The following is a 26,464-nucleotide window of genomic DNA, read 5'->3' on the forward strand; positions in this document are numbered from 1 at the left end:
CTAGATCAAAAGATTTAAAAGTAAGGGGAAAGAAAGGAAAACATTTCCCTTTGTGGATTGCTGGTTCTTGGAATTTCTTTCCCCAGTCCACCTTCCAGTGGAGGCATAGCCATTGAATAATTTTAAGGCTCAGTTGCTTGGCAAAGGCATGGAAGGGTATAGGGACTTGACAGGAGAATTGAGCTGAGGCCACAGCAGATCAACTATTGGAAAAGGCTCTTGCGATCAAATGGACTGCCCCTAATTTGTACGTTCCCAATGTGAGGGAGGTTTGTGACATGTAGTATGCCTCAATTAACTGCACTACAGACCATATTGATACTCTCATCAAGAGAGGTCTCTTGCTGCTCATTTGAATGAAAATTGACAACAAATTGTGGTTCTTTTTTTCTGTCAAGTGAATTACCCCTCATTTTAGGTGCTGCATCATTTATTTACGAGATCAGAAGTGATAGAAAATTGAAGACCGCCAAGATGTCTAAAATTGAGAAGATGAGTATTCAAGGTGTGAGGAGCTTTGGGATAGATGACAAGAGCAAGCAGGTTATCGCCTTCTACACTCCATTAACTGTTCTGGTGGGACCAAATGGCGCTGGCAAAACGGTGAGTTCTACAGCAGGAATATAGCAAATTGAATTTGGGCCACGCAACAAATGCAGGAATTTAATCCAATGTGAGTTATTCGAGCTGAAACAGGGCAGCCTAAACTGATTAAATAAGTGATCTCCTGGAGGGTAAACTAAAATCCAGCCTAGATTGGTAGATAACTGAACCCATGTCACATACCTTTCTTTGCCAGGGGTGAGAATGACCCTTCTTGCACTGAATTTACATTGTCACATTATGGTGCCAGCTACCAGTGAGTTGGGAATCCCCCTTCAACCTGCAACAATAGTTGATGTGAGAAAAGAAAAATAGTGTAGTGCAGTCTGTTCTTCATCTTCTGTACAACTTAGTTAACTGAAATTGGATAACGTGGAAATAAATAACTGAATTCTTTTGCATTTTGGACAGAGTTTCATGTTTTGAGCTGTTCCGTTTTGTAACGAGCGTGCAGAATATGATTTGTTTGCTGTTCTGTGAGCTTGTTTAAATTAATAGTCGAATGCCAAATGGAGATTTCCAGCATAAGGAATGTTGAATAGGAGTAGGCCATTCAGCCTCTCTAGCCTGTACTGCCATTCAATGAGATCATGGCTGATCTGTGGCTCAATTCCATATACCTGCCTTTTGGCTCGTATCCTTTAATACCCTTGCTTAATAGAAAAATTACCTATCTCAAATTTAAAATTAGCAATTGATCCAGCATCCACTTCAGTTTTTGGAAGAGTGTTCAAGTATCGACCAGCCTTTGTATATAGAAGTGCTTTTCAACTTCGCTCTTTAAGAGTCTACCCCTAACTTTTAACTATGTCCCCTAGTTCTGGAATCCCTAACCAGTGAAAATAGGTTATCTTTATCTATCCTGTCTTTTCCTGTTAATATCTTGCAGATCTCAATCAGGTCACCTCTTAATCTTCTGAATTCCAGAGAAAATAGACTTAATTTGTGTAAGTTCTCCTCATTACTTAACTCTTGACATTCTTGTAAATGTACATTCTACCACCACCATGGTCCCTTTATTCTTCCCAAGGTCTGACACCCAGATCTGCTCTCAGTACTCTAAGTGGACTCCAGTCAGGGTCTTCTGCAACTGCGGTATAATGTCAGGATCCTTGTACTCCAATCCTTTCCATATAAAGGCCAGTGTTCCATTTGATCTCTTGATTATTTTCCACACCTGCTCGTGCCATTTTAAAGGTCTACCTGCACATTGTCTCCTGTAAGTGATGTTCTTAACTACTTACCAAAATACTTACATTTTATCACTTGTTAGTACACCATTTCAGTGTTGCTGAGGAAAGGGACATCCTGTCAAAGCAGTCATTAGGGAGTTGTAGATTCATGGATAAGCCATGATCGCATTGAATGGCAGAGCCAACCTGATAGGCAGAATGGGAGAAAGTGAGGACTGCAGATGCTGGAGATCAGAGCTGAAAATGTGTTGCTGGAAAAGTGCAGCAGGTCAGGCAGCATCCAAAGAGCAGGAGAATCGACGTTTCGGGCATGAGCCCGAAGAAGGGCTTATGCCCCAAATGTCGATTCTCCTGCTCCTTGGATGCTGCCTGACCTGCTGCGCTTTTCCAGCAACACATTTTCAGCTCTGATGGGCAGGATGGCCTACTTCTGCTCCTATCTCTCAATATTACTACTTTAATTTTGCTTTCAGCAGGACCGATGCAAGAATGCCAAATTTCAAAGGCAGCCAGAATTTATATTGCATGAGAAAAGATACTGATTGGTTGAGATGTTGGGAACTATTGCTAGGGAACTATTGTCCCCACAATTGTTTAATACAAAATGGTTCCTTTCTTTTCCACCAGGCAGGTTCCTGAGTATGAATGTCTGTAGCTTTTACTAAGAGGAAGTGAACTACGTTCTGGGAGTACCTGGATTGAAGGCGTGCAGCAAAAATGGGAACCATGTTGAGTGTGATAAGAGGATACGGTTGCAGAAGTTACTGAGAGGAAAGTGAAGGCTGTAGATTTTGGGTGTTGGCAATGAACGAAAGAAGAAGTGATTGCAATTCAGTGGAAGCAGAGGAACTGAGGGGAGAGAGGAGAACATTGGGGTCACTTAATCACTTTGACCATTGTTACAGTAGGGACTGCAGGATTGGATCAGTGTCAAGCCAGCAATTAAACCCCTTGGAAACCAATTTGTCCACGGAGCATGCAACCAAACCATTGTGGATTACAATAGTGATGTAATCAGTTAATTTCAACATAATTTAAGAGTTTCTGAGGGAGAAAAAAACCTGTAGACTTTCCTCTAAACAGCAGCACTTGTTTGACTCTTTTTGTCTTGAATGTTAATTTATCAGAAAAATACTTTGAAGAATTGTCTTAAAATGACTTAGTCTTATAGAATAAGACATTTGTTTTATATTGTTTTACCCTTTTCAAATGTTGCAGACAATAATCGAGTGCCTGAAGTATATTTGTACAGGTGACTTCCCTCCTGGAACTAAAGGACAAACGTTTGTGCATGACCCAAAGGTAGGGTGGATTTATTAAGATGCATCTTTAATTGATTAGTTTATTTGAAGTATTCCTTTTTCATTTAATTATTTTTTCAGTTCAGACATTTAAGTAGAAATCTTATATTTCCACCTAATTTCAGACGCACCCATTTCGAATCACAAACTACACTTCACAGCTGTAGTTAACCTTGTGGCAAATTACTTCCCTTCAATGTATTCATCTTGAAAAAAAAACTTAACCTGGATTATCGCATTGTTTTAAATGCTCTCTTGTTGTGGTTTTGAAATTCTTTGAAATTACCTGTTTATAAGCTGTGTTTGCTTTGATTTAGTTGGTGTTTAAGTAATGCCGATATTAGGCTTGCTCTGTTTGATAGAGAGTGCAATTTGGGAATCCTGATGATGAAAGCTTTGATTCAAGACTGCTTTCCTTTTTATCATCAACCGCAGCCCAACAGTTTGCTGATAACAACGGAGACAAAAAAGATATTGTTATTTTTAATCATTTGTAGCTCGGGTGCTTGTTGTTGTGGTTCTGTTCGCCGAGCTGGGAATTTGTGTTGCAGACGTTTCGTCCCCTGTCTAGGTGACATCCTCAGTGCTTGGGAGCCTCTTGTGAAGCGCTAATCATGCCCTAATCATTCCCTAATTCTCATCTCTCTGTAAAAATCATCCTGCAATTCGAAGAGCTACATTGTTTTTATGGGGGATCGTTAGATGACTGTTTTTCTGATATACATTAAAATAACAATCATTGTACTAGCTTCATAAATTGATTTAAAGCTACAGTATTCAGAGTATGTAGTATTCAAGTTTTACTGGAGTATTTTAAGCAATCCGATTTCAATTAAAATTGGACTGGTTCAATTGTGAATAGCCTGTGCTGGAATTTTTGCCAGTGACTTTACTTTGCATATTCAGCTTGAGCTAGTCTCTGACAGCTGAAGGTACACTGATCTTGCTGTTGCATGTAACTGCAGTGATGAGGAGATTCCCTCCACTAGGGAATTGATTTGCGAAAGCATGAAGTGTGAAAGAAGGAAATAACCTGTATGATATCCTAAAATGCCCGCTGCAAATGTATTAGTTTTGAAGAGTAGTTACTCGTGTCATATGTGTGAACGTGGCGTATTTCAGAAATGGCAAGCTCCCACGTGTAGCAAAGGTGATGAGTTAATATATTCTCCTGTTGGTTCAGCCAAAATTGTGGAGGAATTATCTCTTCTGCTCGAAAGACAAGAACTTGGTTTAGTACCGTAGCTCAAAGGTCAACAATGAGTCAGTCTATTCATATTGCACTGATGTAGCATGTGTTCGAATGGTAGTCCAGGCCATGATCTTTTTTTTGACTAGGTTGACAGTACTTACATTGATCAAACTGATGATAGAAGGTTTGGTATTCGTTTTACTTCATTTGATGTCAAAGTCTTTTGTGCGCATTAAAGATGTGATCTGTTTGCCAATAGTGTTATCATGTCTTCACAGCAGAATGGTGGTATCCAAAGCAGCTTGGGTCTCCATTCTTCGAAGCCTTTGTCCTTCCAGCTAATGTTTTATTTAACTTCATCTGGTTTCTGCATTCCTGGCTAGACTACCATTTATTGCCCATCGTCGATTCACCTCTAGGAAGCGGTGGTGAGCTGTTGCCTTGAATTGTTGTGGTTTGTGTGTGGATACATCACAGTTCTGTTGGAAGTGCGTTCCAGGATTTTGACCCAGTAAAAATTACCATTTACAATCGTGTCTGCCTAATCTTGATCAATAAAATGATGGAATGGTTGTCGAGAGTAATATCAAGTGGCTTTTCCAAAGCATTAACCTGCTCACTGAAACTTGCTTTGGGCTTCTCCAAGACGACTCAATGTCTGACCTTTTACTACAGCTTTGGTCCAAAAGTGAGGTAAGAGTGACTGCCCTTGACTTCACTGCCATATTAGGTCAAATGCTGCTTCAAGGAGTCAGTGGGATTCAGGAATACTGTCTGTTCATTGCAGTCATACTGAGCATAAAATGCTACTGGTTGCTGGAGGTCAATCATCTCAGCTCCAGCACAGCTCTGCAGGAAATCCTCAGGGCAGTGTCCTAGGCCCAACCATCTTCAGCTGGGGTGGCATGGTGGCGCAGTGGGCTGCTGCCTCACAGCGCCAGGACCCAGGTTCAATTCCCACTGTCTTTGTGGAGTTTGCACATTCTCCCCATGGATTTCCTCCCACAATCCAAAGATGTGCAGGTTAGGTGAATTGACCATGCTAAACTGCCCACAGTGTTCAGGCATGTGTAGGTTAGGTGTATGAGTCAGGGGTAAATATAAGATAATAGGATAGGGTAATAGGTCCGGACGGGTTACTCTTTGGTGGGTCGGTGTGGACTTGTTGGGCTGAAGGGGCCTGTTTCCACACTGTAGGGATTCTGTATTTCCAGCTGCTTCATCAATGATCTTTCAACCATCCTAAGGTGAGTAGTGGGAATGTTTGACGATGGTTTCACTAAGTTCAACAACGTTCGCAACATCTCAGACACTGAAGCAGTCCACGTTGAATTGCAACAAGAAATCGACAGCATCTGAGAGAAGAGATTGCTAATCATCTCTGTCTTAAATAGGCAACACCTCATTATGCGATTGTGTCCTCTGATCCTAGCCTCTCCCACAAGGGGAAATAACCCCTTTGTACCTACCTTTTCACACCCTCTAAGTCTTTTATGTTTCATTAAGGTCTTCTTGCATTCTTCTAAATACCAGTGAGTACAAATAAACCTCTCCTCATAAGAAAAAACCCTTCATGCCTCAAAACAACCCAGTGAACTGTCTCCCAATGCCAGTACATCTTTTCTTTGATGAAGCAATCACAATTGTTCACTTTTGGGAAGGGTTTATGTCCAAAGAGGTCTGAGTATCCTTGTTCTTAGATTGCTGAATGCTAATGTGGAAGTGCAGCAAGAAATTAGAAAGGCAAAAGGCATGTTGGCCTTAATTGCAAATTTGAGAACAAGTGCAAAGATGTCTTGCTTCAGTTGTATACAACCTATGGAGAACAAACATGAAATATTGTGTCCTTACCCAAAGGAAAAGATACTCTTTAAGATGGGGGGGGGGGGGGGGGGGGGGGGGGGGGAGGAGGTAATGAAGGTTCACAGGCTGATCTCTTGGGATGGTTGGGTTGACCTACAAGGAGAAACTAAGGAGATTGTGCTTATATTCTGTAGAATTAAGAATGAGGAAGAATCTAAGGTGATCACGCTGAAGTGTATAAAATCATTACAAAGTCTAAGAGGGCAGCTATCATGAAAGACATTTCTCCCGGATGGAGGTGGTTATAGAACTAAGGAGTGCAATCTCAGAATAAAAATTGAATTGAGAGGTAGAGGAATCTCTTCACTCAGAATTGTCAAGCTTTGGAATCAACAACCCCAGAGGAAATTGCAGAGGCTAAGTCATTGAGTCCCATCAAGACAGAGGTTGACAGATGTCTAGGTATTAAAGATATGGGATTATGGATTATCCATATATGGATTATGGGAATAAAACAAGAAATGGTATTGAAGTTGATCAGCTGTGATCTAATTGAAGGGCAGAGGAAGCCTGAGAGCCCAAATGGTTTACTCCTATTTCCATTTGTTCTAAAACTACTTTTGGTATTTAACCATGAATAGCTGTTAGTTGATCATGTAACCAGTTGCCTGGATCGTATTTTGTTTGCCCCTTTTAATTTTTGCTGGCTTCTGAATTTTCTAAACTGTAGAGCTGAAGTTCAGTATCTTTTGTGACAGTTGTGACTCATTTGGTAGCGCACTCATGTCTGGTTCAGAAAGTTCTTGGTTCAAATCTGATGTCAGGCTTTGTGTAGCACAATCCAGTTTGACACTTCTCTGCAACTCTGCATCATTGAAGGTGTTGCCTTCCAAGTAAAATATTAAACCTGAGGCCGTGTGTGGTCATAACAGCACTGACAGCATTGCTTTGAAGAGAAGTCAGGAAAGTTATCTCCAGTAACTTGGCTAATATTTATCAAAAACACAAAAACATTATTTCATCAAGATGACGTTGCTGTTTTGGGGGTTTGCTGTCTGCAATTCGCTGCAGCAATTCTTACAGTAACAATATTGACTATATTTCTAAAGGAACTAAATTGTCTGCAGAGCACTTTGGGGCATCTAATTGTTTGTGAGGCACTATGTAATTTCAAGCCTTATTTAAAGGTTTTTGCATGAGAACCAAACACCCCTCCTTCCCTTCAGTCCGGGGTCCCTGCTTTTGTTTGCAAGTCTGTGAAATGGTAATGAACCTCATACAGATTTCAATTTTATGCATGTAACAATTATCAACAGACTTTATGCATGTTGTGGTTCTGTTCGCCAAGCTAGGAATTTGTGTTGCAGACGTTTCGTCCCCTGTCTAGGTGACATCCTCAGTGCTTGGGACCCTCCTGTGAAACGCTTCTGTGATGTTTCCTCCAGCATTTATAGTGATTTGTACCAGCCGCTTCCGGTTATCAGTTCCAGCTGTCTGCTGCAGTGGCCGATATATTGGGTCCAGGTCGATGTGCTTATTGATTGAATCTGTGGATGAGTGCTATGCCTCTAGGAATTCCCTGGCTGTTCTCTGTTTGGCTTGTCCTATAATAGTAGTGTTGTCCCAGTCCAACTCATGTTGCTTGTCATCTGCATGTGTGGCTACTAAGGATAGCTGGTCATGTCGTTTCGTGGCTAGTTGGTGTTCATGGATGCGGATTGTTAGCTGTCTTCCTGTTTGTTCTATGTAGTGTTTTGTGCAGTCCTTGCATGGGATTTTGTACACTACATTGGTTTTGCTCATGTAGTGTACCAATGTAGTGTACAAAATCCCATGCAAGGACTGCACAAAACACTACATAGGACAAACAGGAAGACAGCTAACGATCCACATCCATGAACACCAACTAGCCACGAAACGACACGACCAGCTATCCTTAGTAACCACACACACAGATGACAAGCAACATGAGTTCGACTGGGACAATACTACTATTGTAGAAGAAGTCAAACAGAGAACAGTCAGGGAATTCCTAGAGGCATAGCACTTATCCACAGATTCAATCAATAAGCACATCGACCTGGACCCAATATACCAGCCACTGCAGCGGACAGCTGGAACTGACAACCGGAAGCGGCAGATACAAATCACTATAAATGCCGGAGGAAACATCACAGAAGCGCTTCACAGGAGGCTCCCAAGCACTGAGGATGTCACCTAGACAGGGGACGAAATGTCTGCAACACAAATTCCCAGCTCGGTGAACAGAACCACAACAACGAGCACCGAGCTACAAATCTTCTCCCAAACTTTGAAGAGTTTATGCATGTGTTTTTATTGGTATCTCTATTAGCTCTAACCATAAAATGAATGATTTTCTTTAATGAAGGTTGCCCATGAGACTGATGTACGAGCACAAATCCGCCTACAATTTCGAGATGTGAATGGAGGAGTTGTGGCTGTGCAGAGGTCAATGCTTTGCACGCAAAAAGGAAAAAAGACTGAGTTTAAAACACTGGAGGGGGTGATCACACGAATGAAGTGAGTGCAACTGAACAAGAATAACTTGATTCAATCAGACAATCATTCGTTCCAATTTATTTATTTATCTTTTGTACATTGCTGAAGACTTAAGAGGATGCAAATTGTAATGATCCCAGACAAGGCTACCAAATTTACGTTACTATCTGGTTAAGTAGCAGTAATTTTTTTGTTTTGTTTAAAATTAAACCACGTTTAAAATATCAGGTGCATACTACGAAAGTAAAGCTTAAAAAAGAACCTCATGGTTTTGAACAAGTAAAACTAACTTTGTCAGACAAGGTTAGGAAAGTAAAACAATCCACTGCAGTATATACAATAGTTACAGAGTGATCGAGAGAAATTCAGCAGTTCTGGCAGTGTCTGTGGAGAGAGAAGCAAAGTTAAAGTTTCTAGTCCAGTATGACTCCGCACACATAATATGTATATACATTACATCTTTGTGTTTATATATCATAGAGTGTGTGTATATAAGTTAAACTCCAATATCCAATTTTAATATAAAGTAAAAATCGATTAACAGACAAATTGTGATTGAACACCCCTTGGGCGCATATTATTAAAAGCTACACCAAGACATGATTTGCAGGAGCCTGTGTTGGTCTGGGGTGTACAAAGTTAAAAATCACACAACACCAGGTTATAGTCCGACAAGTTTAACTGGAAGCGTTAGTTTTCGGAGCACTGCTCCTTTATCAGGTAGTTGTGCCACAACCACCTGATGAAGGAGTAGCACTCCGAAAGCTAGTGCTTCCAAATAAACCTGTCAGACTATAACCTGGTGGTGTGTGATTTTTAACTTTACACCAAGATACATCCTTTGAATTTCTTAGCAACATATCCAGACAAGAATGATTACTTTGAGCCACAAAAGAGCTTTTAAAAGCTTTGTCTCCCTCATGAGGAATTTTATCGTCTTTCTTCATAGCGCTACTTCAATCCTTAGTCGACAACATCCTCACCCAAAAGGCACACTCTTTCAGATCTACCTCTAATCTGTTGCCAGATCCAGTTTCTGCTGATCTGACCTACTTCTGAGATTGCTCCCCTCCTGGTTACTCAATCTCTTCTGAAACTGCATCGCACTGAGCTTTACTGGGCTGAACTCCCATGTTGAATTATTAGCCCACCTTTACTCTAGCTCCATTGCTAATAACCACACTTTAACAACATGGAATCTTCTTTTCCGAGTCTCCCCCATTCACTTTTTAGAACTGGCTGTTAAACTGCCGTTCACTGACCCTTGAACTGATTGGAGTGACCCATTAAAAACCTCAGTAACAGTCTGGAAATGTGTTGCTGGAAAAGCGCAGCAGGTCAGGCAGCATCTAGGGAACAGGAGAATCGACGTTTCGGGCATTAGCCCTTCTTCAGGAATTCCTGAAGAAGGGCTAATGCTCGAAACGTCGATTCTCCTGTTCCCTAGATGCTGCCTGACCTGCTGCGCTTTTCCAGCAACACATTTCCATCTCTGATCTCCAGCATCTGCAGACATCACTTTCTCCCCTCAGTAACAGTCTGCCCTTGCTCCTAGGCAGAATTAAATATAACCAGCATTGGAGTATCTTGTGTTTAAATGTTACAATTTTGACAGGCTACCAGTCAATACAGTACAAATGGATGTAAAAAGAAATAGATTATATCACATATTGGTGTCTAGATAGGCCTTTGGGCATTGTCAGATGAAAGAGACCACATCAAGGAGAGAGAAAGACTCTTCGCTTCCCTCTGCTGGTTGGAGGATGACAGCCAATACTTTCAAGTTTTGACTGCCATTTCTATCTTTAGTTTGGAAACTTAGGATTGTCCCTGTTTGGGGCCAGTTTCTTGCAAACTGCAAATGTTTTGGAGCATATCTGTGTTAAATGTGGAAGAACAGCAACTTAAGGAAGGGTAAATAGTATCCCTTACTATCCAGGTGGGAAGAGGAGGAAAATAATAATAGTCGTCACCACAGTCAGGACCAAAACTGGTGTGGGAATTGAACCCTTGCTGTTAGCATAATCCTGCATCGCAAACTAGCTGTCTAGCTAACTGATTTTCCTCTCCTCCTCAACCCCTCCAGCCCATAAGCAGTGATTGTCCTTTACAATCCAGTTCGGAGTAAATAGTGAGGATCCCTAAAGTTCAGTTGCCTGTAGATGTCATGGTGCTCAGCCACTTTGGACTGAGAAATATGGATTTTTTTTTTGGGTGGAAAGAGAAAGATGGTGTTCTGTAAAGGAGGAGAGAGTAAGAAAAAAATCATTGAGAGTCTTTTTTGATTTTAAAGGCATGGGGAGAAGGTCAGCTTGAGCTCAAAATGCGCAGAGATGGACCGTGAGATGATCAGTGCATTGGGTGTCTCGAAAGCTGTGTTAAACAATGTCATTTTCTGTCATCAAGAAGAGTCAAACTGGCCTTTGAGCGAAGGAAAAGCTCTGAAACAGAAATTTGATGAAATTTTCTCAGCCACCAGGTGAGTTATTTTCTGTTCCGATTTCCAGAGAAGACTTGCATGGCACCGTGGCTGGCTCTGTGGTACAGAATGGTGGGAAAAGAGTCGAAGGGCTATAGTCAGAAGGGATTCAGTTGTAAGGGGACTAGATAGGTGGTTCTGTGGTCGACAATGAGATTCCTGAATGGTATGTTGTTGGGTCAGGGATGCCTCCGTGCATTCTGAAGGGGGAGGGTGAACAGCCAACTGTTGTGGTGCATATGGATACCAATGATATAGGTTAAAAAAAGGGATGAGGTCCTAAAAGCAGAATTTAGGGAGTTAGGAGCCAAGTTTTAAAAAAAAGTAGGACCCCAGAAGTAGTAATCTTAGGATTGCTACCAGTGCCACATGCCAGAGTCGAAATGAAAAAATAGGCAGGATGAATGCGTGCCTTGAGACATGATGCAGGAGGGAGGGGTTCAGAGTTTTGGGACATTGGGACCAGTTCTTGGGGAGGTGGGACTATTACAAGTTGGACAGTCTATACCTGGGCCAGACTGGAACCAATGTCTTACGGGGTGCTTTTGCTAACACTGTTGCGGAAGGTTTAAATAATGTGGCATGGGGATGGGAAGCAAATGAGGAGATTAGTGGACAGTAAAGAGTTAGGAACTAAAGCCTGTAAGGAACTAGATAGTGATGTCAGCGTGACAATGGGGAAGACTAAGCAGGGAGCAGGCGATGAACGTAGAGGGACAAGTGGTCTTATATTCATTTGTTTTAATGCGAGAAGTGTAGTAGGTAAGGCAGGTGAATTTAGGGCTTGGATTAGTACCTGGGAGTATGGTTTTATTGCTATTACTGAGACTTGGTTGAGGGAAGGGCAACTAAATGCCCCAGAATATAGATGCTTTAAGCAGGATAGAGAGAGGTAGAAGGGTGGTCAGAGAGGGTGTCACAGCTGTGCTGAAGGAGGGTACTATGGAGGGCTTGAGCAGTGAGGCAATATGGGCAGAGCTTAGAAATACGAGGGGTGCAGTAACTATATTGGGGCTGTACTACAAGCCTCCCAACAGTGAGCGTGAGATAGAGGTACAAATATGTAAACAGGTTATGAAAAGATGTAAGAGCAACAGTGTAGTGGTGATGGGAGATTTTCATTCTCCCAACTTTGACTGGGATTCACTTAGTGATAGAGGTCTAAATGGAGCAGAATTTGTAAGGAGCATCCAGGCAGGTTTTGTAGAGCAATATGTAAATACTTCAACCCGGGAAGGGGCCATACAGGACCTGGTATTGGGGAATGACTAGGTGGTTAAAGCTTCAGTAGGGGATTACTTGGGGAATAGTGATCACGATTCCATAAGTTTTAGAATGCTCGTGGACAAAGAGGTAGAGTGCTAAATTGGAAGAAGATCAACTATAGCAAAATTCAGCAGGAACTGGGGAATGTGGATTGGGAGCAGCTGTTTGAAGATAAATCCACATTTGATATATGGGAGATTTTTGAAGAGCGTTTGATTAGCATGCAGGACACACATGCCTTTGTGAAAATGAAGGATAGAAAGGGCAAGATTAGGGAAACATGGATGAAAGGTGAAATTGTGAGATGAGCTAAAAGGAAAAAGGAAGCAGACATAATGTCCAGGTGACTGAAAACACAGGAAGCTTTGGTCCTACTTTCTTGATATTCTTCCAATCTAAAACGAGGAATTAAGAGGGCAAAAAAGGGTCATGAAATATGTTTGGCAAACAGAGTTAAGGGCTATAAAAGGAGCAAGAGGGTAACTAGACAAAGGGTTGGCCCATTCAAGGAGAAAGGAGGGAAGTTATGCCTGGAGTCAGAGAAAATGGGTGAGATTCTTAATGAGTACTTTGCGTTGGTAATTCACCGAGGAGTGGGACATGATGGTTGCTGAGGTTAGGGATAGATGTTTGGGTCAGGTCAGCTTAAGGAGGGAGGAAATGTTGGTATTCTAAAAAGCATTAAGGTGGACAAATTCCCAGGATTGGATGGGATTTATCCCAGGTTACTGAGGGCAATAGAAGTGAAAATAGGTGGGGCCTTAACCGATATCTTTGAGGCATCCTTGAACACTGATGAGGTCCCGGAGGATTGGACAATTCCTAATGTTGTCCACTTATTTAAGAAGGGAGTAGGGATACTCCAGTAATTATAGACCGGTGAGCCTGACATCCGTGTTAAGGAAGCTGCTGGAGAAGATCCTGAGGGATCGGATCTATTTACATTTGGAAGAAAGTGGGCTTATCAGTGATAGGCAACATGGTTTTGTGCAGGTAAGGTTGTTTCTTACCAACTTAATAGGATCCTTTGAGGAAGTGACAAAGTTGATTAATGAAGGGAAGGGCTGTAGATGTCATATACATGGACTTCAGTAAAGCATTTGATAAGGTTCCCCATGGTAGGGTGATGGATAAAGTGAAGTCGCATGGGGTCCAGGGTGTACTAGCTAGACGAATAGAGAACTGACTGGGCAACAGGAGGCAGAGTAGTAGTATAAAGGAGTTTCTCAATGGAGAACTGTGACCAGTGGTGTTCAACAGGGATCGTGCTAGGACCACTGTTGTTTATGATATACACAAATGGTCTGATTTAGCAAGTTTGCTGATGACACTAAGATTGATAGAGTAGCAGATAGCTAAAGAGACTGTCAGAAAATGCAGCAGAATATAGATAGATTGGAGAGTTGGGCAGAGAAATGACAGATGGTGTTCAATCCAGGCAAGTGTAAGGAGATGCATTTTGAAAGATCCAATTCAAGAGCAAACTGTACAGTAAATGGAAATGGGTGTTCAGGTCCATTGTACCCTGAATGTGGCAATGCAGGTCGATAGAGTGATCAAGAAGGCATGCGGCATGCTTTTCTTCATCGGGGGGGGAGGGTGGGGGGGGGGCATTGTGTACATGTGGCAGATTATGTTACAGTTGTGTAGGACTTTGGTACAGCCACATTTGGAACACTGTATACAGTTCTGGTTGCCAAATTACCAAAAGAATGTGGATGCTTTGAAGAGGGTGCAGAGGAGTTTCATCAGGATTTTGCCTGGTATGGAGGGCGCTAGCAATGAAGAGAGGTTGAGTAGATTAGAATTATTTTCATTAGAAAGATGGAGGTTGAGGGGGAACCTGATTGAGATCGACAAAATCATGAGAGGTATAGACAGGGAGGATAGCAGGTTTAGATAGAGGATCTGGATCAGTGCAGGCTTGGAGGGCTGAAGGGCCTGTTCCTGTAACTTTTTGTTTTTGTTCTTGTCTTTATTGGAATGGGTGGAATGTAGTTTTCCTGCGATGATGTGCGTAAGTGAAAGTCTAGACTCTTATTTTCTCAAGACCGTATTGAGCTTCTTGAAGGAGACATATTGATCTACAAGCGTCAAGGAGGACCTGTCAGAATTCATATCTTCCCGTCACACTGGTATTATCCTAAATTTTGCTCCACATCAAAAATACTAATTTAGATCTATTCTTGATTTTTTTTTTGTTAAAGTTTCAGTAACAAGGCTGTGCAATGTCTGATGAGAAACCTGACCTGAATATGCAAAGTATCTAAGGTGTAATAACATGAATAAGAACCGTTTAACTTCCAGCAGAAACTGCGTATATTTGTTACTGGTCCAAATTAATTTTAGTTTTAACAATGTTATATCACTAAATAGGTTTCTTTCTGAACGCTAAAGGAAAATGTGGCAGATGCTGGAAATCTGAAATAAATGTAAAAAAAGTTAACTTGTAATGAAAATGCATCCTTTGTCTCTGTTTGCGTGTTCGCTGTTGCAGTTTCAATCAAAGTGTTACCATGTTGAAGTTGTCTTCAGAGCTTTACTGTGAACAATGAGGTTGAATCCATGTATAGCCGCAATGTTGCCGTTCTGCTTCAGATATATTAAAGCCCTGGAAACGTTACGGCAAGTCCGTCTGAAACAGTCACAGTCAGTCCGGGAGTACCAAGCAGAGCTCAAGTACCTGAAACAGAACAAAGAGAAAGCCCACACGATTCGGGGTCAACTGGAAGACAAAGAAACCCAGCTGGCTGCTTTGAAGGAGAATGTCCACGCGTTTGAAAATCAGATTGCCCCTTTGGAGGTAATACTCTTTATATGTAATGGCTTTTCACCTTGTATATGTTGTGTAAAAATAAAGCAGGTAAGTGTTGAAGCTTATTGTGATCTTGAATTACAGGCTTTGTCTTCCCTAGTTATTGTGAAAGCAACTATAGTAGATGTTGATAATCAGTTCTCCTGTTTCTGACTGATGCAGTTGTCATCCCTAATCCTTTTCTTTTTATATGCTTGATTCCTATTTGGATCTCATACTGTGCCTAATTACTTCTGTTATCCATGATTGGGCCTTTTCTCCTGGTGTGTTTTTACACCAGAAGGCAGTCTTCTGAGTGACTTCCTTTTGTTTTGAATGCTTTCTAGGACAATTTCACAAACACTTCAATATAAATGGAAGGTTATCTTCTTGTCCTAAGCTTTTTGCAGAGAGGTTCTTTTGTAACTATTCCAATCTTAAATATTTCTTCTTAAGAAGAAGGAGGAATATTTCAATCAGAATGTTACCATGTTGAGGTTATCTTCAGACCTTTGATTCAACCCGATTGTTCATAGTAATGTGTAGCCACTGTGTTGCCGTCCTGCTTCAGGTACGTTAAAGCCTTGGAAATGTTACGGCATGTCTGACTGAAACAGTCACAGTCAGTCCGAGAGTACCAAACAAAGCTGAAGCAGGACAAAGAGACAAAAATACTGCATGTGCGAGAAGTAATTTCCATGAAAATGTGACATTTATGTTCTCCCTGCTGACCACCCAAGGTCTCAAACGGTCCTTCCAAATGGAGCAGCGACTTGTGTGGACTTGTTTCAGTTAAATCTACTGTATTTGCTGCTCACTCTGCAGTACCTTGTAAGTTGAGGAGACCAAACGCAGATCCGGTGATCACAGTGTGAAACACCTGCTTTCAGACCACAGTAATGACTCCAATTTTACAGTGCCTTGTTATTTTAATTTACCACCTTGCTCTCGCTCTGATATTTCTGCCCTGAGCAGATTGCAATGTTTAAAGGAAGCTCAACTTAAGCTTCAGGAACAGCCCCATATCCATGTTCGACAGCTTACAGCCTCCAGACTCAACACAGAATTTAGACTGTAAACTCAGACCTCCCACTTTTGCTTTCCATTTTTTTTTTAATGTTTAACTTTTTTTCTGGCTCCTTTCCTTCCTGAATCATGTCAGTTGTGTCTTTTCTTGCCTCCATCTGGTTCATTTAATGTGATTTTAGGGAAGGAAATCTGATTTGTAATAGTCTGCCAAATAAGTCAGAAAGTAAGTGAGGGCTGCAGATGCTGGAGATTAGAGTTGAAGAGTGTGGTGCTGGAAAGGCACAGCCAGTCAGGTAGCATCTGAGGAGCAGGAGAATCAATATTTTGGGCATAATTCCTGATGAAGGGCTTATGCCCAAAGTGTTGATTCTCCTGCTCCTCAGATGCTGCCTGACCAGCTGTGCTTTACCAACACCACACTCTTCAACTGTCTAGCAAGTCATTCGGCCCATGGGCCATTAGAGATGAGCAGTAAAACCTAGCCCTAATTTGTGAAATCCAGAGTCCCCTCCAGGCTGGGCAGTTGCTTGGAGGTTGTGTGCACATCATTTGAAGGGCCTGCGTGTTAGTTTCTGCTTCCAGACATGGCTGCCACGCTTGGACCTCAGAGCTCCGTGAAGTGGGGAAAACTAACTGGAGGGAACATTGGTTAGACCTTTCATAAGCTACAACAAATGCCCTATGCTTGTTGTTGCTGAATTGACCCATATTGAGTTTGTTTGTGGCCCACGTGCCTAATATTTGCTTTTCCAATGTGAGTGCTTTCTCTTTCCTGTTCTGACAGTTGATGAACTGACATTGTTGTCAGTGAAGCAAAACCATTGTTTTTCAGTCCAGCCTTGACATTACAGTTTCTTATGAAGAATACTACAGAATGCTGAGTATAGACAAGCCATAAAATTATAATGAACCCAACAGGTAGCAGAATTGTGGAATACTGTCACACGGTACATTAATTCACAGTCAATACTATGTAGGGTTCCCATTGCTGGTCTCTAGAAAGCTGGGAATGGGGATTACAGCAGCATGTACAATGACTTAACACCTGTTCCTGTTATTCCCATTCATTGAGGTGGGTACCACATCTCCCCTTTTGTGTTAACCCACAATCTGTCAGCTGCAACAAATATTTCCCATTTTCAAAGCATCTGGCCATCACACTACAGTTAAAATTCGTTGTGAGGCAGATTCAAAAATGAAGTAGAGTTAATTCTAACTTAATTGTGAAAGAGAGTCAAGTTGTAAGAGCCAAAAGAAACACGAACAGATACAGGTGACAAACTCTGAAAGAAAGGGGCAAGTTGCCCTGGTACATCAAGGAAGGCAAAGACCGTTTCAGTCCACCTTTTTTTATTAAAGATCTTTGAGTTGCAATAATGAAAACGCTCAAATGTAAATGTTGCATTCATGCCTCGTTTCTTCCGTAATGGTGAAGCTGCATGTTCTGTATTTCTCAGTGAATTGTTCTGAGTTGTCTTTCATCAGTAAGTTTCTGAGTTTGAAGGAGATTGTGTGCCTGTGTTAAAGAGAGATGGTGAGAAAGAAGAGCTTTTCAGTTTCTTTGCTGTTATCAGCCTATGTTTCTTTTTGTTCCTGTTTGTTTATAGGTTCCCTTTAATATCCTGCTCCTCTCTGGATTTGATTTGATTGCTTGTTTCATTTCCAGCTGGATAGTTGTAAACAACATTTCATCTCTTTATGATCAGCTATCATACAAGTTTGGAGAAAACAAGAACTGCAAATTGTTTGACACCTTTGAGTTTCGATGCCTCTGGTAGTAGTCATCTGAGGCAACTGGTTTCATATATTCCGTGTGGGTTGCCTGAGGCTGTCAGGTGATCTCAGCTGCCATTTTAGGTCAACAGTATCCTTTTTAAATCCACTTTTAGTCCATGAAGATCTTAGGTGTTCAGGTAAAATGATGAAAGTTGAACATTAACTGTCCATTGTCACAGTAGTGATGACACCATCACTCCCTCAACTGGCAGTTCCAATGTCTATTGAAGGTGCAGCAGGTAGCTTCCTTTTGTGGCATGAACTCAGATTGAATGCTGCAACTTGTCCATGGTATCCATGTGAAAGTTTCCTTCATTTGGGAAGACGAGGCTTCCTGGTGGATGATTCAGTTAGATAATTCATGTGGTTCACGTTGGCAGGTTGCAACTGATCTCAGGTCATAGAAAATGACATCTCTTTAGTGCTTCTTCCCCATTCAAATGAGAACTGAAGCATTAATGAATGACCCACTTTGGAGAACAGTAAGGCACTTTAAAAGCAGGCCATGTCAGTTCAAAATGCCACAGCATCAGAGTGCTTTCGACTGTAAGTAAGCCATTGCCACAACTTTGATCATCCAACTTGCTTTAGACTGCACCCACCACAACTTCACACCTTTCGAAGAGATTGAAATCAAATTTAACTGTAAAATGCAAAAGGCCCACAGAAAGCAAACATGTCAGGCTATTTCATGCTGAAAGTGTGCAAGTTAAATACGACAAGCTTGATGTTTATCGGGGAAGAGGCTATAAAATATTCATCATTTTAGCATTCGTTGAGTTTTGATGTAATCTAAAGCTGCTGGTGTGCAACGCTGCACTCCAAAATTCATTTTTTCAGGCCTTTTGGAATTGTGACCAAATTCTTCATGACATTGGAGACCCCTTTCAAACTTAAAAATTACACAATACTAGATTATAGTCATACAGGTTTATTTGAAAGCACTAGCTTTCTGAGCGCTCAGAAACCTAGTGCTTCCAAATAAAGCTGTTTGACTATAGCCTGGTGTTGTTGATTTTTAACTTTGTACACCCCAATCCAACACCGACATCTCCAAATCATGCCTTTCAAATTTAGCAGCGTCTCCCAGTAACAGGGCTGAGCTGCAGTAGCCTAAACACTCTAGTAAAGTTGCCTTTGGCCAATGGAACCATAGCACTTCAGTCTCATTAGAGAGAGATGGTGGTTTAACCTGAGGGTCACCATACTTCAGGAAAGAGGAGAGAGGTTGAGAAAGAGAGTATTTCATGGTAATCTCATTCAGTGCGGGAATTAAACTTATGCTGTTGGCATCACTCTGCATCACAAACCAACCAACTGAGCTGGTTGATGCTGATGCAGCTACTAGAACCAGTTTCTGGAGCCAGTTTATCAATTGGTTTTTCTGTTTCCCTGCCAGCACTTATGATACTGAATCCCAATTGTTATGAGTTCCAAACCTCGCCCCATAGTAAGGAGCATAAACACTGGCTTTGAGTTTAGCATAGAGGCATGTTTCTACTGTAGGTTCTTTATCTTTCTGTTGTTGGGCTCGGCGAAATTTGGATGGAGGCTTTAGTTGGAACTTGTGGTAGTGGGAGAATTTTTTGGGTTTAATCACAAAGACAGTTAGGCTCCATTTTAGATGTTGCTTGGAGTTGAACACCACTTACACTGGTGAAAGTACTGTGTTACCAGTAGTATCATGCCATTCCAGCTAAAAAGAAAAATTCCACACTTATACATTGTTGTCCAGTGGTTGAAATTGACTGGTGTGTCAATATTGTGTGTCTGCAATAACATTTGCATTAATTTTAATGTAAAATATCTCTATATATACACAACACATACAAGTAATGCCCTTCACATGTTTATATTTACCCTTATTCCGTAACCAAGGAAATAAGGAACTCTTAATGGTCAAATAAATGCTTGAACATTGCTTTTCACTTTTTCACTTTTTTTGAACGAATGCACTACAATATTCACATCAATGTGCATATTTTTTGCGCATGTATTGAATTTGTATTACCAGGAACGGTGCCCATCATTCATTTTCTATTTGTCAATTAGAAGAATGATTAGCTGCATCTGAATTTCCAGTTCACCTCAAATGAACAATATTGCATTCAGGCGTAATTCAAAAATGCTCCTGTTATTTATTTGAACTTATACTGCAAAAATCAGTGGAATTATTATTCAAATTGAATGGTGCAGTGCAGTGAATAGGGTGCTACAATGGGATTGGGACTGTGCCTTTCATTTCTTCGTGTTGTGGACTAGACCAACCCCCTCAAAATATGTTCAGAGAGCCTAGACCCAACTTTTTCTTATTGTAAAGTTCATTGTAAGGTGTTGTAATCCAGATGAAATTCAATTGCTCCTACTACTCTACTTGATCAAAGCATGCTTTATATTTACACTACATTTAAAATACAGACAAAATAGAAAAGAAAATAATTGGCTTAACTAACTGTATGGATCTGCTTAACAATATACCTACCAATCAACAGTTCCAATACAGTAACATCCCATAAACACACTCTTGGCAAAGGCAAATTCAGTAAAATAGATTGTCTGATGTGCAATTCTAGCAGCTTTTAGCTGTGACAGAGAGAGAGAAGTAAGAGTTTTCACATCTAGTTTCAAGACCCTAGCAACTGCAGAGAGCTAAAGTTAACAATCCTAGTTCTGTGGGAGCTTGACTCACCTATTCAGGCTGTTTCTGTTATAATTTTAAAAAAACAAGGTTTCACAAGCTGTTTGTTGGCTATGAGGAGAGTGCCTGTCACTTCTCTCTCAACCTTTTCTTCATTTAAAGAAAAGAACGAAATACACTGCTTGTGCATCGTCACACATGGTGTTTCTAATGCATTCACGGAGTGTGGGCTGTGCTAGCATTTATTGTCTGTGAGATGCTCGTAGTGAGCTACCTTCCTCAGTTGCTGCAGTATATTTGATGTAGGTGCATGCATATTAGGAGGAAATTTCTGAATTTGGACCCAGTGCCACTATGGAAAGGCAACATATTTCCAAGTCTGGGTAGTGACAGTCTTGGATGGGCATGTGAGCTGGTAGTGTTCCCTTGTACCTGATGTCCTTTCTACAACCACGGAAACAGTTACACTGACCCACTTCCTCACATCCTGCTTCCTGCAAGATTGGATTTGATTCCATTCCATTCTCTTAGTTTCTCTGTCTGTGTCACCATTCCCACCCACCATGGCGGACAGAGCCCTTAGCTCTTCCCTTTTCATTGCCCAGAGCCCCAGATGCACCTTCCAGATGAAGTAGCATTTTTCTTGTACTTCTGTACTTTTTTTACCCTGTTCCACCCATACAAACACACACCACACCTTCACCCTTTCTTGTTTGGGTCTTGTCGACTTTGCTGTCAGCGTTTTCTATTTTTCATATCCTCATCTACACCCATTTTACGTCTCTATCATTCCTTCATCACTATTAGCACTCCTGTTTGTCTTGTGTCCATCTGGAGCATTGTGGTACTGGGTTTGATTTGCTGCTTCTGCCAAATTGGCGCTCAGCCAAGGAAGCATCAGGTACATCACCATTGGTGCATTAATCGACTGAACTAACAATTATCAGAAGTCTGTTGTAACTCCTCTAGGCTCACAATCTGTTCCACTCGCTGCTGTTCCCTCTTTGTCTGGCAACATAAAATTTGCTATTTTCCAGCCCACCCCCACAGTTCTGAAGTGGAGACAATGTCTGATTCAAAACGTTGACTCTCTGTCTGTCTCCACAGATGCTGAGTTTCTTCACTACTTTCCGTTTTGATATCTGCTGCCTTTGTCCTTCCAGATAGTGATGGTTGTTAGTTTGAAAGGTGCAATTACAGGGGCTTTGATGGATTTTTGCATCTTGTAGGTGGTACACCTGCTACTACTCAGCACCTGACCCTGTTGTATTCAAACTGCTGATAGCTTGCCTTGAGTTAACAGTTTTACTTACACTACAAAGGCTGTAAGCTGAACATATACCTTTCTGATAATGCATTTAAGAGGTGACGTTAGGCTCTGTGCAGTTGGATGCATTTTTTCCTCACCCGTGCACATTAAGACCAGCTACACCTTTTGAAAAGTGTAAGGAAAGAAACACATTCCACTCCTAAAACTTTGATTTTAAAAGAAAATGTGATGAGTTTGATTCATTTTGGTGCTATGAAATGCAAACTAGCTCTCTTTTGGTTAAAACATGTCGCTAAAAGAGAAACTATGTGCAATGATTGTATTATTTCTGATAATTCATAGCTAATTATCACTGATGTTAATCCTTTGAATAATTAATCCTTCTACAATGCTATTGATTCCTGAGCCAAGAAAATGACAAAGCATGGAATACATTTCCCACCAACTTTGTGGAATATAAAAAACTGAACGTGTTCAAAATATTTTATGCCAGGCTGAGTAGTTACTGTAGTGAAAGGATAGACTTTAGATTAGATTACATTACAGTGTGGAAACAGGCCCTTCGGCCCAACAAGTCCACACCGACCCGCCGAAGCGAAACCCACCCATACTCCTACATTTACCCCTTACCTAACACTACGGGCAATTTAGTATGGCCAATTCACCTGACCCTGCACATCTTTGGACTGTGGGAGGAAACCGGAGCACCCGGAGGAAACCCACGCAGACACGGGGAGAACGTGCAAACTCCACACAGTCGCCTGAGCCAAGGCGGGAATTGAACCCGGGTCTCTAGCGCTGTGAGGCAGCAGTGCTAACCACTGTGCCACCGCCCAAATACTCAATTTTCACTCCTCCTTCATTACACAATCACACTATTTTGGTTTCCTTTCTAAATCCTCACTGCCGTGAGCATAGAGGAGTTTCAGCAGGCTTTTGGCAATGGTTCGTGCACCAATGATGATGTACTTGAGCTTCTTTAACTGAGCTTTAATTTGGCAGAAGCACCAAATCAGTCCCAGTGTCACCATGCTGTGCACGGCTGTGTATGTGGTAATGTATTGTACAGTCAGGCCATCAATGCTGTAAAGTCTGTCTATTAGTAATTTTTTAGCCAGCTACTTGAGTGTACAAGAGTATTCCAGGATTACTCACCCACACTGTTTTTCCTTCTTTTCATTTGCAAAATGATTAAAACACTTTTCAAGAGAGACCTGATGTGTACAAAGGAGAGAAAAGTGGAGGGTGACGGGAATCTCAAACTATAGATTAATAAATTCCTTGCAAATTAATGTAGAATCTTTAGTTTAAAGCTGCAAGTGTTTGAGAGCTACTATGATGGAAAAAAGAAATTGGATGCTATTAATTGCTTAAATTTAAAATCGGGATTGAAATTGAAGGTGCAGGATAAAGAATAGTAACCACATGGTTTAAAATCTTCCAATCTTTTTATACATTTGATGGAAATATATTAGTTGTGATCTCAGTTTGGGTAGGTTGTGTACAGTGATCAGGTTTTATATTTAGAAGCATGTGTCTAAATAGACTAACTATTTTGAAAAAAGGCTGTTTCTAACTTACACCTGTTGAGTACAAATTTAAATATTGTGGTGTCCAGGAAAACAAATCTTTCCTTGCATGTTGTAGCTTTAAAGTTAATGAAGGTTGATGATTATTGAGGGTATTGCTGAATTCTTCTAATGTTACTTCATTATAAATGTCAGTCTGCTGCCTAACCAACACTCCCATGGACCCAGAAGTTTCTCTCCATACTGTTTTGAGACAAACCAATACACAACCAATGAGGAGAAGTCTCCCCTTTTATGTATTCAAAGTACTTAATCACTTGTGTAAGTCCTTTTAATAAGATAATTAACATGTTATTAACATTGAGGAGTGAGGAGAAATCTCTTTACTCATAGAATTTTGGATCTTTAGAATTCCTTTCTTGCAGAGGGCTGGGAATTTTCGATTGTTGATCACATTAGACTAAGATTAGTACATTTATTCGAATCTGATTTCTTGCACATGGGGATAAGTTTGGCGAATAGAATTGGGGTGGAAGATCAGGCGCAACCTTGCCAATTAGCGGAGTTTTACCGAGTTTTAATTATGTCCTTTTTGATGACTAGTCTAGCCGTGTAATCATCATACTACTGTACCTATAGGATCTCTGGTGGTTCCTTTCCAATTATTGTAGGTAATTCCATTGGCTAAGGGCTCTCACGGCATACAGGTAATATCCCTACCACTGGACCAGAAGATCCAGGTTCATGACCCACCTGCCTCAAAAGTGTTTCAAAACATAGAATCACTACAGTATAAATAGAGGCCATTTGGCTCATCGATTTGCACCAACTCTTCGAAGAGCGCCCCCCGCGCCCCCCCCCCCCGCCCCCCCCCCCCGCCCCCCCCCCCCCGCCCCCCCCCCCCCCCCCCGCCCCCCCCCCCCCCCGCCCGCCCCCGCCCCCCCCCCCCCCGCCCCCCCCCCCCCCGCCCCCCCCCCCGCCCCCCGCCCCCCCCCCGCCCCCCCCCGCCCGCCCCCCCCCCCCTGCGCCCCCCCCCCCCCGCGCCCCGCGCCCCCCCCCCATTCGTGTAACCCTGCATTTACCATAGCTAGCCACCTAGTCTGCACATCGTTGGTCACTACAGGGCAATTTAGCATGGCCAATCTACCTAACCTGCACATCTTTGGACTGTGGGAGGAAATCAGAGCACCCGGCAGAAACTCACACACACGTTGAGAACGTCCAAACTGTGTGCAGACAGTCATCCAAGGCTGGAATCGAACATGGGTCCTTGGTGCTGCGAGGCAATAGTGCTAACCACTGAGCCACCATGCCATCCTGAATCGGTGTCATTCTTTTGTTCTATATTTTAATTGAGAAGATTTAGGTACGGTCTCAAAAGTGAGCATTACTGCATGCCCAAATGGGTTGATTTAAACAACCAGTGCATTGGCTGGATATGACATATAATGGCCTTGTTTTAATGGCTTTGATGTGAACTGGACTGCTGGCTTTTGCAGGAACACTTGTCTCAAATTGACCGGAACCTGGGTAAAGTGATGAAGCTTGACAATGACATCAAAGCCCTTGAAAGCAGGAGAAAACAAATGGAGGAGGACAACCATGAACTGGAGGAGAAAATGGAGCAGGTTTGTTCCTGTTCTGCTTTATAAAAAAAAAAGTGCCGATATTCTGTTGACTTGGATTTTAAGGAAGAAAATCGTCCCAAGTATGTTTGAATTCAACCAGTTTCCTGGGCTTGTTCTTCCTGGTGTGGTGTGGGGAGGACAGAGCTGGTTTTGTCTGCCAATCAGTGAGAGCAAATCTCATCCCTAAGAGCTACCACCCAATCTGATTGGCTGCCAGCTCAAACTCGAATAATCCCAACAACGTCAAAGCTGGGCGGTGGTTGCCACTGGGAATGTGAGCAGTTTGAGCAAGAAGTGTGGATGGATGTCAGAGCCAAGAATTTAGAGCCTTTTGTAGGGCTGGAAGGGATCAGGCAGCCTGGGGGATGAGGTATGGTGTTTTAGAGACCAAGAAATGAAAAGCAGATGTATGGGTGGTGCCCTGAAAGCTCCTAACCCCAACATTTCCAAAATATGTTTTCTGTGAACATGCTGCCCACCTTGTTCTAAGAGACATGAGTAAGTCAGATTGTTAGAAGGCTCAGTTAGTTATTGATTATTGATTTAAGATGCGGGTAGCTGAACCCAGAACCTGTTAGCCGATACTGCTGGGATTGTGGGCCAGCTCATGAAGGAGGCATGACAGAACAAGGAGGGGCAGGGAGCATTAGGCAGTGACACTTTGCTGTCCTCTTGACTGTGTTTAAAGAACCCTGTAATTGAAAAGCAAGTAAGGAAGAAATGGGAGGGGAAGTTGTTGTTTTTTCAGGGGGATGCCCTCCTTGGGCCAAGATCACCCTCCAATAAATTGAACATCTATGAATCTGGCTCTGTACTGACCAATTTAATAGAGAGAAACTTGGTCAAAGAGATGAAAATAAAATTTTTGTTCGGAAATTCTACAGATTCTTGAAGCATTGTTTTGTTTATCAAGGGCACTATGATTTGCTAAGAAAAGCCACCTTTTTACTCGTGAGGCCGTTTTAACCAGTGGTATCTGACAAAAAGTGCAGCACTGTCTCTGCTAATCGGAAACCGTGTGGCTGAAAAATGTTTGCTGTATCTAAAAATGCACAAAACCGCGCTGTTATATATGTCAACCGTGTTTCTGCCGTGTTTACTGGTGGGGGGGGCAACTGAACTGATCTGTTTGTTACACACTAAACAAAGTAGAACAGTATTTTTGTGTGCAGGAGGCTATAGGTAGATTAATAATGTGTATAATAAATGATTTATGTGCAGTGGAACTTGCTCGACATTCACTTGATATTTAAATGGGAACATTAGGTGCTTATTGGACCATGTCAGCATTTGCATTTCTTGCAAGATTGAATGCATGAGAGTTTAATTGCGGTGCAAGAATTTCACATCAGATATAGATCAAAGTAGATTTTTCACATCATGTAACAGTACTATTCCTATTCAAGGAATAGTACTGTTACATGATGTGAAAACTCTAGTTGG

At 41.7% G+C, this 26,464-nt stretch overlaps 1 protein-coding gene across 4 annotated transcripts in view; it reads left to right on the forward strand.

The window, feature by feature from the left end:
* The window catches only part of rad50 (RAD50 homolog, double strand break repair protein), a 152,783-nt gene that overhangs the window by 19,576 nt on the left and 106,743 nt on the right, over nt 1–26,464 (forward strand). For 2 of the 4 annotated variants that reach the window (XM_087995185.1, XM_087995184.1), the window contains exons 2-7: nt 399–603; nt 3,015–3,098; nt 8,482–8,633; nt 10,906–11,091; nt 14,956–15,160; nt 24,893–25,021. In XM_087995185.1, the coding sequence (XP_087851311.1) occupies nt 475–603; nt 3,015–3,098; nt 8,482–8,633; nt 10,906–11,091; nt 14,956–15,160; nt 24,893–25,021 (885 nt within the window). In that variant the 5' untranslated portion in view covers nt 399–474. The remainder of the gene's footprint in view (nt 1–398; nt 604–3,014; nt 3,099–8,481; nt 8,634–10,905; nt 11,092–14,955; nt 15,161–24,892; nt 25,022–26,464) is intronic. The other 2 variants (XM_087995186.1, XM_087995187.1) reach the window with 2 other exon arrangements.

This window comes from Chiloscyllium plagiosum, unplaced genomic scaffold (assembly GCF_037043375.1).
Source record: "Chiloscyllium plagiosum isolate Xiang-an unplaced genomic scaffold, Cpla_swu_hap1 HiC_scaffold_16, whole genome shotgun sequence".
NCBI lineage: Eukaryota > Metazoa > Chordata > Chondrichthyes > Orectolobiformes > Hemiscylliidae > Chiloscyllium > Chiloscyllium plagiosum.